This window comes from Hyperoodon ampullatus (assembly GCF_949752795.1).
Source record: "Hyperoodon ampullatus genome assembly, chromosome: 8".
Lineage (NCBI taxonomy): Eukaryota > Metazoa > Chordata > Mammalia > Artiodactyla > Ziphiidae > Hyperoodon > Hyperoodon ampullatus.
The window spans coordinates 93,333,108-93,349,626 of record NC_136921.1 but is presented as its reverse complement, the minus strand read 5'-3'; the positions used below and the strand labels follow the sequence as shown (position 1 = coordinate 93,349,626).

Below are 16,519 nucleotides of genomic sequence, written 5' to 3'. Positions count from 1 at the left end.
TCTTCTACTGAAAATCACTCTGGATACATTTCGAAGGTTATGAATATTTTGAAGTGTAGATATCTTGATTTATTTCAAGTGAATATTAGTGTTCTCATTTTAAGGAAATCATCTGTTTCTTTTTATTGAACTGCAGCTCAAAGAGTCATTCAAAGACATCAAAAAGAAATTCAACAATTTGAAGTTTAACTACACTAAGAAAAATGAAAAAGCTCGAAATCTAAAAGCTCTCAAATATCAAATTCAACAAGTAGATATGTATGCTGAAAAATTACAGGTAATGAGAAAGTACGTGTGTGTGTGTGTGTGCTACTACAATTATTGCAAAATTATTTTGCATTTCAATTCTAGATGCCTAACCCTTGGGCTTTTTTATAGCATTAGGACTGAAAAGATCATCTTTAATTTTTATAACAATTGGGTACTTCATATAAAATACATAATTAATTGATTTATCTCTTGAAGCAGCTCCAAAATGATTTCTGCCAAATCTACCCAGCCTCTCCCCTTCCTCTCTCTCTCTCTCTCTCTCTCTCACTCACACACACACACACACACACACACATCCCCCTCTTGTATATCCCTCTTTCTTTCCTTGTACCCACCTATGTCAGGACCTTCGTCCCCTGTTCCTGCAGCCCCTTATCACTTATACTGGCTAGATTATTTGAGTGCATTTCTCGGGAGACAGTGAGCTAACTGAGGACAATAAAATATTTGATTTTATGATCACTGTCTTTTTTAAAATCATTAGTAGCATTCTCAAACTATGGTATAGATCCTGATATGCAGTAAATTTTCTCTATGTTTGCTGCTGAATCAATAAACTATCTGAAAGAAAACCTATTCTTTCCAAAATGCATTTTAATAATTATGATTTTAACATATTAAATGGAGGAAGCTACAAAAGTTTTTCCAAATTTTCCCCTCACTATTTAATCATTAACTAGCCTCATAAATAAAAATTGAATGTCATTAATTTTTTTTTTTGCACAGGCTTTGAAAAGGAAAATGGGAAAAGTTGAGAATAAAACTTTTTTCTTAAATTATCCAAATAACAAAATGAATGTCCTTTTGGAAGCCATGAGGGATTTGCAGAAATATGTGGATGAGTTTGACAAAGTTGTGACAGATTACAGGAAGAATTTGGACCTGACTGAGCATCTCCAGGAGTTGATAGAAGAGGTATCCTCTTCTTGTTGTAATGTTATCTGTGTTGTAATGTTGTTTTTAAAAATTACTCAGCTGCTTTAAAACAATGCTGCATTGGCTATTATTGTCATTAAATTCATGCATCGTGCCTCTTTTCATGATTATATCCTTAGGATATAAGGATATAAGCAGAATGGCTGGACCAAAGGGGATGCATGTTACAAGGTTTTGATTGTATTGTCCAATTGCTCTTTGGAAAGATTTTACTAATTTACTCTTTTTACCAGCAACATATGAGACTTTCTCATTTCTCCATAAGCTCATCAACTCAAGATATGTTTAACCATTATAGAATTATGTTCACTGCTGGATATCTGCTAAAACACCCAAAAATGACGTTTATTTCACAGAATTTGAAAATGTTTAGAGAGAAAGGTGATACTTGGATTTTTCAGGTACAAAAATTGTTATTGATATTATTTCGTTTTTGTCAAGAGGATAAATGGCAAAGTATACACAAATTACATGAAATGTAGCAAGTTAGTTATTATTGGCATACTTCATAGTGAAGCAGCTCTACACTTGAAGTTATTGAGCGTTCTTTGTAATCCATTATCCTGAGTTACAAAATGTCCCTCCCACTAATGCAATACAGCTTTTAGATGTAACACCACATTAAGGAGGATTGAAATGATCATTCTTCTATATCTGATGTATAGGTTCGCTGTACTTCTGTGGCACTTATTTAAAGCCAGCTCCTAAAAGAGTCATGTGTTTCTATTTCTCACTCAGCATAAGTGTTTCTAGCCTTGGTCAGACACTTCTTCCATCACAGTTATTTATTTTCAGTGACAAACTCTCAATTCTCCACTGTGCTTTGAAAATATGACTATCTTCTATCAAGCAAAGGTCAAATGCTATTCTTCAAATGATATTTCCTCAATCTATAGACTAAATCTTATTCTTAAAAGAGAATTTATTTATTAGAGTGTTATTAAGGCAATACTTTAGCCATGTACTGTAAATGATTTCAATTACATAGGCTGGATTTTGTGTGTTTGAGCTTTTTTCTTTCCCTCAGCTGATATTTGGATTTTTTTAGTGCCATATGCTTTTTATTTTTATTTATTTATTTATTTTTAACATCTTTATTGGAGTATAATTGCTTTACAATGGTGTGTTAGTTTCTGCTTTATAACAAAGTGAATCAGTTATACATATACATATATCCCCATATCTCTTCCCTCTTGCGTCTCCCTCCCTCCCACCCTCCATATCCCACCCTTCTAGGTGGTCACAAAGCACCGAGCTGATCTCACTGTGCCACGCGGCTGCTTCCCACCAGCCATCCACCACACACTTGGTAGTGTATATATGTCCATGCCACTCTCTCACTTCATCCCAGCTTACCCTTCCCCCTCCCCATATCCTCAAGTCCATTTTCTAGTAGGTCTGCGTCTTTATTCCCATCTTGCCCCTAGGTTCTTCACGACCAGTTTTTTTTTTTTTTTAGATTCCATATATATGTGTTAGCATATGGTATTTGTTTTTCTCATTCTGACTTACTTCACTCTGTATGACAGACTCTAGTTCCATCCGCCTCACTAAAAATAACTCAATTTCATTTCTTTTTATGGCTGAGTAATATTCCATTGTATATATGTGCCACAGCTTCTTTATCCATTCATCTGTCGATGGACACTTAGGTTGCTTCCATGTCCTGGCTATTGTAAATAGGCAGCAGTGAACATTGTGGTACATGACTCTTTTTGAAATATGGTTTTCTCAGGGTATATGCTCAGTAGTGGGATTGCTGGGTCATATGGTAGTTCTATTTGTAGTTTTTTAAAGAACCTCCATACTGTTCTCCATAGTGGCTGTATCAATTTACATTCCAACCAACAGTGCAAGGGGGTTCCCTTTCTCCACACCCTCTCCAGCATTTATTGTTGCAGATTTTTTGATGATGGCCATTCTGACCAGTGTGCGATGATATCTCAGTATAGTTTTGATTTGCATTTCTCTAATGATTAATGATGTTGAGCATTCTTTCATGTGTTTGTTTGCAATCTGTATAACTTCTTTGGAGAAATGTCTATTTAGGTCTTCTGCCCATTTTTGGATTGGGTTGTTTGTTTTCTTGATATTGAGCTGCATGAGCTGCTTGTAAATTTGGAGATTAATCCTTTGTCAGTTGGTTCATTTGCAAATATTTTCTGCTATTCTGAGGGTTGCCTTTTCGTCATGTTTATGATTTCCTTTGCTGTGCAAAAGCTTTTAAGTTTCATTAAGTCCCATGTGTTTATTTTTGTTTTTATTTCCATTTCTCTAGGAGGTGGGTCAAAAAGGATATTGCTGTGATTTATGTCATAGACTGTTCTGCTTATGTTTTCCTCTAAGAGTTTTATAGTGTCTGGCCTTACACTTAGGGCTTTAATCCATTTTGAGTTTATTTTTGTGTATGGTGTTAGGGAGCGTTCTAATTCCATTCTTTTACATGTAGCCGTCCAGTTTTCCCAGCACCACTTATTGAAGAGGCTGTCTTTTCACCACTGTATATTCTTGCCTCCTTTATCAAAGATAAGTGACCATGTGTGTGTGGGTTTATCTCTGGGCTTTCTATCCTGTTCCATTGATCTATATTTCTGTTTCTGTGCCAGTACCATACTGTCTTGATTACTGTAGCTTTGTAGTATAGTCTGAAATCAGGGACCCTGATTCCTCCAGCTCCGTTTTTCTTTCTCAAGATTGCTTTGGCTATTGTGTTTCCATACAAATTGTGAAATTTTTTGTTCTAGTTCTGTGAAAAATGCCAGTGGTAGTTTGATAGTTATTGAATTGAATCTGTAGATTGCTTTCGGTAGTAGAGTCATTTTCAAAATGTTGATTCTTCCAATCCAAGAACATGATATATCTCTCCATCTATTTGTATCATCCTTAATTTCTTTCATCAGTGTCTTATAATTTTCTGCATACAGGTCTTTTGTCTCCTTAGGTAGGTTTATTCCTAGATATTTTATTCTTTTTGTTGTAATGGTAAATGGGAGTGTTTCCTTAATTTCTCTTTCAGATTTTTCATCATTAGTATATAGGAATGCTAGAGATTTCTGTGCATTAATTTTGTATACTGTTACTTTACTAAATTCATTGATTAGCTCTAGTAGTTTTCTGGTAGCATCTTTAGAATTCTCTATATATAGTATCATGTCATCTGCAAACAGTGACAGCTTTACTTCTTCTTTTCCGATTTGGATTCCTTTTATTTCTTTTTCTTCTCTGATTGCTGTTGCTAACACCTCCAAAACTATGTTGAATAATAGTGGTGAGAGTGGGCAACCTTGTCTTGTTCCTGATCTTAGTGGAAATGCTTTCAGTTTTTCACCATTGAGAACGATGTTGGCTGTGGGTTTGTCATATATGGCCTTTATTATGTTGAGGTAAGTTCCCTCTATGACTACTTTCTGAGAGAGTTTTTATCATAAATGGGTGTTGAATTTTGTCGATAGTTTCCTCTGCATCTATTGAGATGATCATATGGTTTTTATCCTTCAGTTTGTTAATATGGTGTATCACATTGATTGATTTGCATATATTGAAGAATCCTTGCATTCCTAGGATAAACCCCACTTCATCATGGTGTATGATCCTTTTAACATGCTGTTGGATTCTGTTTGCTAGTATTTTATTGAGAATTTTTCCATCTATGTTCATCAGTGATATTGGCCTGTAGTTTTCTTTCTTTGTGACATCTTTGTCTGGCTTTGGTATCAGGGTGATGGTGGCCTCGTAGAATGAGTTTGGGTGTGTTCCTCCCTCTGCTATATTTTGGAAGAGTTTGAGAGGATAGGTGTTATCTCTTCTCTATATATTTGATAGAATTTGCCTGTGAAGCCATCTTTTCCTGGGCTTTTGTTTGTTGGAAGATTTTTAATCACAGTCTCAATTTCAGTGCTTGTCAATGGTCTGTTTATATTTTCTATTTTTTCCTGGTTCAGTCTCGGAAGGTTGTGCATTTCTAAGAATTTGTCCATTTCTTCCAGGTTGTCCATTTTATTGGCGTATAGTTACTTGTAGTAATCTCTCATGATCCTTTGTATTTCTGCAGTGTCAGTTGGTACTTCTCCTTTTTCATTTCTAATTCTATTGATTTGAGTCTTCTCCCTTTTTTTCTTGATGAGTCTGGCTAATGGTTTATCAATATTGTTTATCTTCTCAAAGAACCAGCTTTTAGTTTTATTGATCTTTGCTATAGTTTCCTTCATTTTTTTCATTTATTTCTGATCTGATCTTTATGATTTCTTTCCTTCTGCTAACTTTGGGGGTTTTTTGTTCTTCTTTCTCTAATTGCTTTAGGTGTAAGGTTAGGTTGTTTATTTGAGATGTTTCTTGTTTCTTAAGGTAGGATTGTATTGCTATAAACTTCCCTCTTATAACTGCTTTTACTGCATCCCATAGGTTTTGGGTCATCGTGTTTTCATTGCCATTTGTTTCTAGGTATTTTTTGATTTCCTCTTTGATTTCTTAGTGATCTCTTGGTTATTAAGTAGTGTATTGTTTAGCCTCCATGTGTTTGTATTTTTTACAGATTTTTTCCTGTAATTGATATCTAGTCTCATAGCATTGTGGTCGGAAAAGATACTTGATACGATTTCAACTTTCTTAAATTTACCAAGGCTTGCTTTGTGACCCAAGATATGATCTATCCTGGAGAATGTTCCATGAGCACTTGAGAAGAATGTGTATTCTGTTGTTTTTGGATTGAATGTCCTATAAATATCAGTTAAGTCTACCTTGTTTAATGTATCATTTAAAGCTTGTGTTTCCTTATTTATTTTCATTTTGGATGATTGTCCATTGGTGATACTGGGGTGTTAAAGTCCCCTACTGTGATTGTGTTACTGTCGATTTCCCCTTTTATGGCTTTTAGTATTTGCCTTATGTGTTGAGGGCCTCTTATGTTGGGTGCATAAATATTTACAATTGTTATATCTTCTTCTTGGATTGATCCCTTGATCATTATGTAGTGTCCTTCTTTGTCTCTTGTAATAGCCTTTATTATAAAGTTTATTTTGTCTGATATGATACTTGCTACTACAGCTTTCTTTTTATTTCCATATGCATGGAATATCTTTTTCCATCCCCTCACTTTCAGTCTGTATGTGTCCCTAGGTCTGAAGTGGGTCTCGTGTAGACAGCATATATATGGGTCTTGTTTTTGTAACCATTCAGCCATTCTATGTCTTTTGGTTGGAGCATTTAATCCATTTACATTTAAGGTAATTATAGATATGTATATTCCTATTACCATTTTCTTAATTGTGTTGGATTTGTTATTGTAGCTGTTTTCCTTCTCTTGTGTTTCCTGCCTAGAGAGTTTCCTTTAGCATTTGTTGTAAAGCTGGTTTGGTGGTGCTGAATTCTCTTAGCTTTTGCTTGTTTGTAAAGGTTTTAATTTCTGGCAAATCTGAATGAGATCCTTGCTGGGTAGAGTAATCTTGGTTGTAGGTTTTTCCCCTTCATCATTGTAAATATGTCCTGCCACTCCCTTCTGGCTTGCAGAGTTTCTGCTGAAAGATCAGCTGTTAACCTTATGGGGATTCCCTTGTATGTTATTTGTTGTTTTTCCCTTGCTGCTTTTAATATTTTTTCCTTTGTATTTAATTTTTGATAGTTTGATCAATATGTGTCTTGGTGTGTTTCTCCTTGGATTTATCCTGTATGGGACTCTCTGTGGTTCCTGGACTTGATTAACTATTTCCTTTCCCATATTAGGGAAGTTTTCAACTATAATCTCTTCAAATATTTTCTCAGTCCCTTTCTTTTTCTCTTCTTCTTCTGGGACCCCTATAATTCGAATGTTGGTGTGTTTAATGTTGTCCCAGAGGTCTCTGAGACTGTCCTCAATTCTTTTCATTCTATCTTCTGTATTCTGCTCTGTGGTAGTTATTTCCACTATTTTATCTTCCAGGTCACTTATCTGTTCTTCTGCCTCAGTTATTCTGCTATTGATCCCTTCTAGAGAAGTTTTAATTTCATTTATTGTGTTGTTCATCACTGTTTGTTTGCTCTTTAGTTATTCTAGGTCCTTGTTAAACGTTTCTTGTATTTTCTCTATTCTATTTCCAAGATTTTGGACCATCTTTACTATCATTATTCTGAATTCTTTTTCAGGTAGACTGCCTGTTTCCTCTTCTTAGGTCTGGTGGGTTTTTACCTTGCTCCTTCATCTGCTGTGTGTTTCTCTATCTTCTCATCTTGCTTAACTTACTGTGTTTGGGGTCTCCTTTTCACAGGCTGCAAGTTCCTAGTTCCTGTTATTTTTAGTGTCTGCCCCCAGTGGCTAAGTTTGGTTCAGTGGGTTGTGTAGGCTTCCTGGTGGAGGGGACTAGTGCCTGTGTTCTGGTGGATGAGGCTGGATCTTGTCTTTCTGATGGGCAGGTCCACCCCTGGTGGTGTGTTTTGGGGTGCCTGTGGCCTTATTATGATTTTAGGCTACCTCTCTGCTAATGGGTGGGGTTGTGTTCCTGTCTTGCTAGTTGTTTGGTATAGGGTATCCTGTTCTGGAGCTTGCTGGTCGTTGAGTGGAGCTGGGTATTGGCATTGAGATGGAGATCTCTGGGAGATTTTCGCTGTTTGATATTACGTGGAGCTGGGAGGTCCTGACCAGTGGACCAGTGTCCTGAACTTGGCTCTCCCACCTCAGAGGCACAGCCCTGATGCCTGGCTGGAGCACCAAGAGCCTGTCATCCACACAGCTCAGAATAAAAGGGAGGAAAAAAAAGAAAGAACAAAAGAAAAAGATAAAATAAAATTAAAAAGTTGTTAAAATAAAAAATAATTATTAAAAAATTGTTTTAACTAATAAAAAAAAGAAAGAAAGAAAGAAAGAAGAGAGCAACCAAACCAAGAAAAAAATCCACCATTGATAACGTGTTAAAAACTATACTAAAAAAATTAAAAATAAAAAACGGACAGACAGAACCCTAGGAAAAATGGTAAAAGCAAAGCTATACAGACAAAATCACACACAGAAGCATACACATACACACCCACAAAAAGAGAAAAAGGGAAAAAAATATATATATCGTTGCTTCCAAAGTCCACCTCCTCACTTTGGGATGATTAGTTGTCTATTCGGGTATTCCACAGATGCAGGGTACATCAAGTTGATTGTGGAGATTTAATCCACTGCTTATGAGACTGCTGGGAGAGATTTCCCTTTCTCTTCTTTGTTCGCACAGCTCCCGGGGCTCAGCTTTGGATTTGGCCCCGCCTCTGCGTGTAGGTAGCGGGAGGGTGTCTGTCCTTCTCTCAGACAGGACGGGGTTAAAGCAGCCGCTGATTCGGGGGCTCTGGCTCACTCAGGCCGCGGGGAGGGAGGGGCACGATGCAGGGCAAGCCTGCGGCGGCAGAGGCCAGCGTGACATTACACCAGCCTGAGGCGCGTCATGCGTTCTCCCGGGGAAGTTGTCCCTGTATCTCGGGACCCTGGCAGTGGCGGGCTGTACAGGCTTCCAGGAGGGGAGGTGGGGATAGTGACGTGTGCTTGCACACAGGCTTCTTGGTGGCGGCAGCAGCAGCCCCAGCATCCCACGCCTGTCTGTGGGGTCCGCGCTTTAAGCCGCGGCTCACGCCCGTCTCTAGAGCTCCTTTAAGCAGCGCTCTTAATCCCCTCTCCTCGCGCACCAGGAAACAAAGAGGGAAGAAAAAGTCTTTTGTCTCTTCGGCAGTTCTAGACTTTTTCGTGGACTCCCTCCCGGCTAGCCGTGGTGCACTAACCCCCTACAGGCTGTGTTCACGCCGCCAACCCCAGTCCTCTCCCTGCGCTCCGACCGAAGCCCGAGCCTCAGCTCCCAGCCCCGCCCGCCCCGGCTGGTGAGTGCTGGTCGGCACCGATCCTCTGTGCGGGAATCTCTCCACATTGCCCTCCGCACCCCTGTTGCTGTGCTCTCCTCCATTGCTCCAAAGCTTCCCCGCCCACCCCCCGTCTCCACCAGTGAAGGGGCTCCTAGTGTGTGGAAACCTTTCCTCCTTCACGGCTCCCTCCCACTAGTGCAGGTCCCATCCCTATTCTTTTGTCTCTGTTTATTCTTTTTTCTTTTGCCCTACCCAGGTACGTGGGGAGTTTCTTGCCTTTTGGGAGGTCTGAGGTCTTCTGCCAGCTTTCAGTAGGTGTTCTGTAGGAGTTGTTCCACATGTAGATGAATTTCTGATGTATTTGTGGGGAGGAAGGAAGGTGATCTCCACGTCTTACTCTTCCGCCATCTTGAAGCTCCTCCCATATGCTTTTTTAGGCTTCCTGTTCTTGTAAGTCTGCAACATTCCTCTTAGGAATTATGCTTCTTTCCTAAGAAGGCAGGAAAATCAGAGTGATTTCCATACTTCTACTTTCTTACCTGACTCTAATTTCCAAGTGCAAAAGTATATGATCATGTTGTGATGTTTTCCTTCTTAGGACTTAAAGAGTTCACACTAATGTGAATATAAAGTTTGAGGAAATTGAAATTTGATATTTCAGCAGTCAAAATGAAGAACTTTGGAAGGATGGTGTCTCTTTAATCTATGCTTTGTCCCATTTTAATTTAGTGTCACTTTTGGTATGAAGATGCAAGTGCCACAGTTGTAAGAGTTAGAAAATATTCCACAGAGTGCAAGACCAAGGAAGCTGTGGAGATTCTCCTTCAGCAGTTCAAAAAGTTTATCACACCCTCAGTGCCTCAGCAAGAAGAAAGGATTCAGGAAATCAGTGACCTGGCTCAGCACTTATATGGTGAGGTTTCTTTTAAGATACCCACTGATTCACTATTGAACACATCTCTAGTGAACCTAATCCAGCAGAAAGCAGAGCATGGCAAGCCCTCAGGGTCCTTACTATGCCAACCTATTCAAGGAAAAGTTTAAAGATAAGAGCAAAAGTGAACAGTAGTGAATAGAGGAAGGAACTCCTGGCTGTAGGAGATGAAGCCTGTGGATTTTTAATGACCATTTGTAAACCCTCCTTCTAAATTCTGCTTTCTCCCCCATTCTTGTTGTTCATCTTCAGGGTAATAAAACCAAAACGATACTCAGCTTATGTAGACAAAAAAAATCTAATTTCCACTAGGGTGATTCCTCAAAAAACATACAAAACTCCTATAATATTATACTTAAAGTAGGTAGAAAGCTAAGACTGATGTCTACAGCCCTCTCATTTCTATGAAGGTTATGGTTTGTGGATATGAGAAAGAGCTGGAAGATTTTCCCTTGTCTTCCTCTCACTTGTGGAATAAATGGGAGAACTCAAATGACCATCTCACTGGTTGTGCTTTCCTCTTATCTATGACTTTGTCAGTCTGAGAAGTCTTTCTATCTGAGGGAGGCCCCCATTTAAAAGGCCCCTGGGGGTTGACAGTACTTGAGGGTGCAAAGGAATATGTTTCATGAATTCCCTGACATTGTTAACTATAAGGCCAAGAGTAATCCCTAGTGACAGGGCAAATCTAGCCCCAAAGGAAGGTAGCAACAGGTGCTTCATTTGGCTGTCCACAGCTGCTGTCAGGTGGATATTTTCTCTTATTACATGAAGCACTATCCATGGATAGACATAAAAATTTTGTGGAACAATATATACTGCACTCCCTAACATTAAATTACTGAGAATGAATTATTAATGACTTTACAGAGAAAAGGGTAGAAACATAAAAACAATAAAATATAGATTGAAAAATTAAAGAAAACTAATGTGATGTTCCATTCCTACTATAGTTACCATATAAGTGTACTAAAAACTTCTGGAGGCACTCTGCTCCTATAAGATGGTTTATGTTTTCCTCTGTTATTGTATTTTTCACACTGTAGCGTAATTGCCTTTTCGTTTGTCTGTCTTCTCAATTGACCATAAGCTCCTTGAGGGTAAGGGAAGTATATTTAATCACTATGTTTCAGTGCCACTCAACTTCGGCACACAGGAAATACTCACATGACACCATAAAAGTTACATTACCCTCCCATCATGCAAGATCCCACATCCTGCTTTGTTTGTATTCCAGGCCCTTGTCACCAACTGACATATTGTATGGTTATTTGTCTGTTGTCTGGCTCTCCTTACTAGAGTGTAAGCTCCTTGAGAAAAGGGAGTTCACTGTATTATGGTATATACTAAGTGCTTAACAAATATTTGCTGAATAAATGAATCGCTGAATAAATGAATCACTGAATGAATAAATGAATGGCACGAGTCTTCATCTGTTCAGTATGGAAGTTATGCATTTTTTAGAATTTGCATCAGGTAAGATAATTTAGAAATAGTATATCAATTCTTATAGCATTATTGAACCCAGAATTTTAATGCAAATAAATTTATCTCAAAAAAAATTTGAGTACCCATTATGTACTCAGAGCTGTAATTGATATAAAGACATATAAGACCTAGTTCCATCATTCAAGAATCCACAGTCTATACCTAGAAATCACAATATGGTAAGTGCAGTGAGAAAGGTATAAAATGTGTGTATTCGTTTTCTAGGGCTGCCATAACAAAATACCACAGACTGGGTGGCTTAAACAACAAAAATTTATTTCCTCACAGTTCTGGAGGCTAGAGGTCCAAGATTAAGGTGCTCACAGAGTTGGTTTCTACTGAGGCTTCTCTTCTCTTGCTGCCTCTTCATATGGACATCCCTCTGTGCACAAGCACCCCTGGTTTGCTGGTGTCTCTCCTTCTTATAAGGACACCAGTCATATTGGATTGGGACCCCACCCTAATGGCCTCTTTTTAACTTTATCACTCTTTGAAGACCTCATCTCCAAATATGGTTATATTCTGAGATACTGGGGGTTGAGTCTTCAACATATTAATTTTGAGAGGGACAAAATTCAGCCCATAACAATGTATAATACTAGTTTAGTCTGAACTGTGGAGTCCAGTAGTCCAAGTTTAAATCCCTTCTCCTCCAATTATTGTCTGGGTCACCTGAAAAGGCTCTGTTGAGCCTTGCATTCCTCATTTGGAAAATGCAGTAGAACCTACCAGAGAAGGGTTATGTTAGCTAATGCATATAAAGTGCCTAGCCACAGGCAAATAATAAGCACTCACTACGTGATAGATATTTGCATCATTATCCCAATAGGAAGAGGTAAAATCCAGTTGGGAAAGATTAAGAACATTTTTACAAAGACGTTGGCATTTCAGGTAGACCTTGGAGAGTGGGTAGGATTTGTCAAGCAGAGATGGGGTTATGGTGAGGATATTCCCAGTACAGAAAAGAATAGTCAGTGGCTATGGGGGTTTTGAGAGAAAAGTTGCTGGTTCAGTTTGGCCAGAGGTTAAATATGTGAGAGAATTAGGGTGACATACCTTTGAGAGAGGCAGGTTAAAACCATATTATGGAGGGCCTTGAATGTATACTTTTCTAGGTAGTGAAGAACCACTGAATGTTCTGAAAAGGAGAAAACTGGTTAGAATGGAGCTTTAAGAATATTAATATAGAAACATTATTTAGGTTATATAAGAGGGACATGGCACAGCAAATATAACCATTTTTCTAGAATACTTGGTTTTTCCAGTAATGCCTTTATTTATTTATCTGTTCAGCAAGTATTTAGTAAGCACTTACTATTTACCAGCCCTTATGCTGGACACTGGGGAGATCAATTAATGCCTGGGATTTTTTTTTCTGCTAAGGATTTGACCTTTAAAAATAAATTTAACCCTTCTCCTCCCCAGGTTTTGAAGAAGGGAAGAAATATGCTGAGAAAATAGTGGCCAAACACAAAGAGGTTCTTGAATCTGTTACTGAATTATGTAGCTCTCTCACAGAGCTTGAAGAAAAAAAGGTAATTTCTTCTTACCATAATATGTATTTTTAAGTGATATAAATAAAAATGTGTTTACCAAGTGTCTTCTGGTACAAAGATGTTCTAATGGAAATTCTCAAGGGACATAATGTGCACATTTGTTTCACAGCTTTCTAACATAATTATATGGTTGTTTCTGATAATTAATTCTGTTTCTTTTCCATCACTGCGGAGAAGAATATTGCTGAGAATAAGGACTAAACAATTAAGGTGTCTTGTTTATATTTTCATGGATCATATCCTAAAGGATAAATGTGTGCCATTAAAATCAAAGTCTATATTAAGTAGTTTTACGTTTTCACTCATAAATAATGAACCTAAGTTATTTTTTCTCCTCCAAATTGTGGCCCTGGAGAAAATAAAACTAGTCTTCAGGTACTATAGTCATTGAACATTTAACTTCATGGAAATATTAAACTAATCATTGGCATCTTTCATGGAATAAATAAATTGATGGTAAAAAAAATAAAGAGGAAATATGTTTATGACTATGTCTAGGTAAAATCCGGTTAAAAGAGAGAAATGTATGTATATATATATGTGTGTGTATATATATACATATATATGTATATATATATTGTTTTTGTCTATGTTGTGTCAAAACTGGTTTCATTAGTGCTGTTTTCAGAACTGGCTGAAAGAACCAGTTGTTTAGGATAGAGAGAATGGCAAGGTAATCAAGAGCACAGGCTCTAGAATAAAACACAGCCCCCTAGGAATACCAACTCTCCAAATTACTGGATTTGTGAATGAATTGGGGTAAATTCCTTAATGGCCCTGAGTCTTGGTTTCCTGATCTATAAAATGGAGGAAATAGAGGAAGCTAATCACAGGATAGCCCTGAGGATTGAATGTGAAGACACCTGTGATTATTGTTGTGATTACTGTTGGTATTGAGACATAATGGTGCTCTTGCAGCTTGGAGCAGAATTATATTTATTTTCAGCAACTGTTTTTTCTGTATGAATTTCCATGTCATAAATTTGAGTGACATTCCATTCAAAATGGTTTGCTAAGCTTATTTATTTATTTATTTATTTATTTATCTATTTATAGCTGTGCTGGGTCTTCGTTGCTGCGCGCGGGCTTTCTCTAGTTGCGGCGAGCAGGGGCTACTCTTCATTTTGGTGCGCAGGCTTCTCATTGCAGTGGCTTCTCTTGCTGCGGAGCATGGGCTCCAGTTGCATGGGCTCAGTAGTTGTGGCTCGTGGGCTCTAGAGCACAGACTCAGTAGTTGTGACACACGGGCCCAGTTACTCCGCAGCACGTGGGATCCTCCAGGACCAGGGCTCGAACCTGTGTTCCCTGCATTGGCAGGCAGACTCCCAACCACTGCACCACGAGGGAAGTCCCTAAATGGTTTGCTAAGCTTTTAATTCAGTGGGCACCCAATCAAATTATCTTTTTCCTTTGGTTGAGAATCCAGATTTTTCTATTTTTTTACCATTTTCAATAACACTGTAGTGAACATCTTTGTACATGAAGCTTTTTTCTTTCTTTTGTATTATTACCTACGCAAAAATTCTTTGCTTTCCATAGATGTTTTACAATTATAGTGCCACCAGTAATGTATGAATGCACCATATATTTTGTATTATCTTTTTCAGCATTAATCGTTTCCTCCCCACCTTCGCCCCACCCCCTGAGGATGTGTTTCTTCTGATTTCTGATACGCAGCCTGAAAATGGCTGCTTCCTCTGACTCTTTGCTGTCATCGATACAGCATCCCTCCCATGTATGCTGTACATCTCCAAGTGAGCTCCACTAAACAAAATCGAATCTCTTAAAATGATAGCCCTTTCCAGTTTTTCACCTTCATGGCTATTCTTACTGAAAGCTGTTTCTACTCCCTCTGCCCCCTTCCACTTTCCCCCTTCCTTCTACACCCCTGGAGTCAGCATTGCACCCTCTCTTTCTCATTCCCAACCTATCACTTAGATTCTCTTTTGTGCTAGTCAGGAGCCTCCTAATTATTCACTCCTGCTAGAGGACCCTGCTAGTGTCATTTTTACATTCAAAACACTTCACTACAAACTCTTCCTTGTTTACCAGATAAAGTTCGGACTCAAGGCCTTCCAATGTTCTGGGGCCGATTGTCTTTCCAAACCGCTGTGCTTCTACATCCATTGTAGGTTCCTATCTCACTGGTCTCCTACCCCATATTCCCAGGTCTCCTGCTTCTAAACTTTTACCATCATTCCCACTTATCTACAGTTTTGCTTTCCTCAGTTTCAATTACCTGAAGACAACCTCAGTCTGAAAATATTAGATGAAAAATTCCAAAAATAAACAATTCATAAGTTTTAAATGATGAGAGACGATATTCATGTAACTTTTATTACAGTATATTGCTATACTTATCCTATTTTATTATTAGTTATTTTAATTAATCTCTTACTCAACCTAATGTATAGATTAAACCTTATCATAAGTATGTATGTGTAGGAAAAAGACATAGTACATATATATAACATTTGGTACTATCTGTGGTTTCGGGCATCCACTGGGGGCCTTGGAACATATTCTCCATGGGTAAGGGCGGGCCACTGTACTTCATGTGCATGACCTTCTATCTCTCTGACCTAAATTGTTCATCTCTCAAATCCAGACCCAAATACTGCCTCCTCCACAATTCCTTCCTTAGCTGTGTCACTTCCTCTCTGATCTGCTATAGCAGGGGAACTGGGCCGCACAGCAGGAGCGAGTGCCGGCGAGCGAGCGAAGCTTCATCTGTAGTTACAGCCACTTCCCGTCGCTCGCATTACCGCCTGAGCTCCGCCTCCTGTCAGATCAGTGGCATGAGATTCTCATAGGAGCGCAAATCCTACTGTGAACTGCACATGCGAGGGATCTAGGTTGCTCTCTCCTTATGAGAATCTAATGCCTGATGATCTGAGGTGGAGCTGAGGCAGTGATGCTAGCGCTGGGGAGCGGCTGCAAGTACAGATTATCATTAGCAGAGAGGTCTGACCGCGCAGAGACCATAATAAATCAACTGCTTGCAGACTCATATCAAAACCCTATCAGTGAGTGGCAAGTGAAAACAAGCTCAGGGCTCCCACTGATTCTGCATTATGGTGAGTTGTATAATTATTTCATTAAATATTACAATGTAATGATAAATAGAAATAAAGTGCACAATAAATGTAATGCGCTTGAATCATCCCAAAACTATCCCCCACCCCCTAGTCCGTGGAAAAATTGTCTTCCACGAAACCGGTCTCTGGTACCAAAAAGCTTGGGGATCACTGTGCTGTAGCCCCTGTGTTCCTTCCTACCATAATCACCACATATAACTACCATGATCATCCCAGCCTCTCTCCTTGATTATACCTGAGGAAACCCTGTTCAGTTTAGCATCCCACACAATATTTAACACTATGCTTTGCCTAAAACAGGTTCTCCTGAAAGGGTTTTGGCATTTGTAGTAAATGTTGAAAGGATTGGTACAGAAAAAAAAATCATTCAATAACCCAAAAGAGTTTGGTTTGGGTGGACATAAAAATGAGGAATGGCCTCTTTGGCAAGAGAA

General features: G+C 38.6%; 1 protein-coding gene across 1 annotated transcript in view; it reads left to right on the top strand.

The window, feature by feature from the left end:
* CCDC141 (coiled-coil domain containing 141) overlaps nucleotides 1-16,519 on the top strand; it is a gene marked incomplete at both ends in the record, with an annotated part of 195,486 nt that overhangs the window by 164,551 nt on the left and 14,416 nt on the right. Inside the window, 4 exons of the mRNA XM_079709970.1 lie at nucleotides 137-277; nucleotides 997-1,185; nucleotides 9,739-9,922; nucleotides 12,857-12,966. Of these exons, the coding sequence (XP_079566096.1) occupies nucleotides 137-277; nucleotides 997-1,185; nucleotides 9,739-9,922; nucleotides 12,857-12,966 (624 nt within the window). The remainder of the gene's footprint in view (nucleotides 1-136; nucleotides 278-996; nucleotides 1,186-9,738; nucleotides 9,923-12,856; nucleotides 12,967-16,519) is intronic.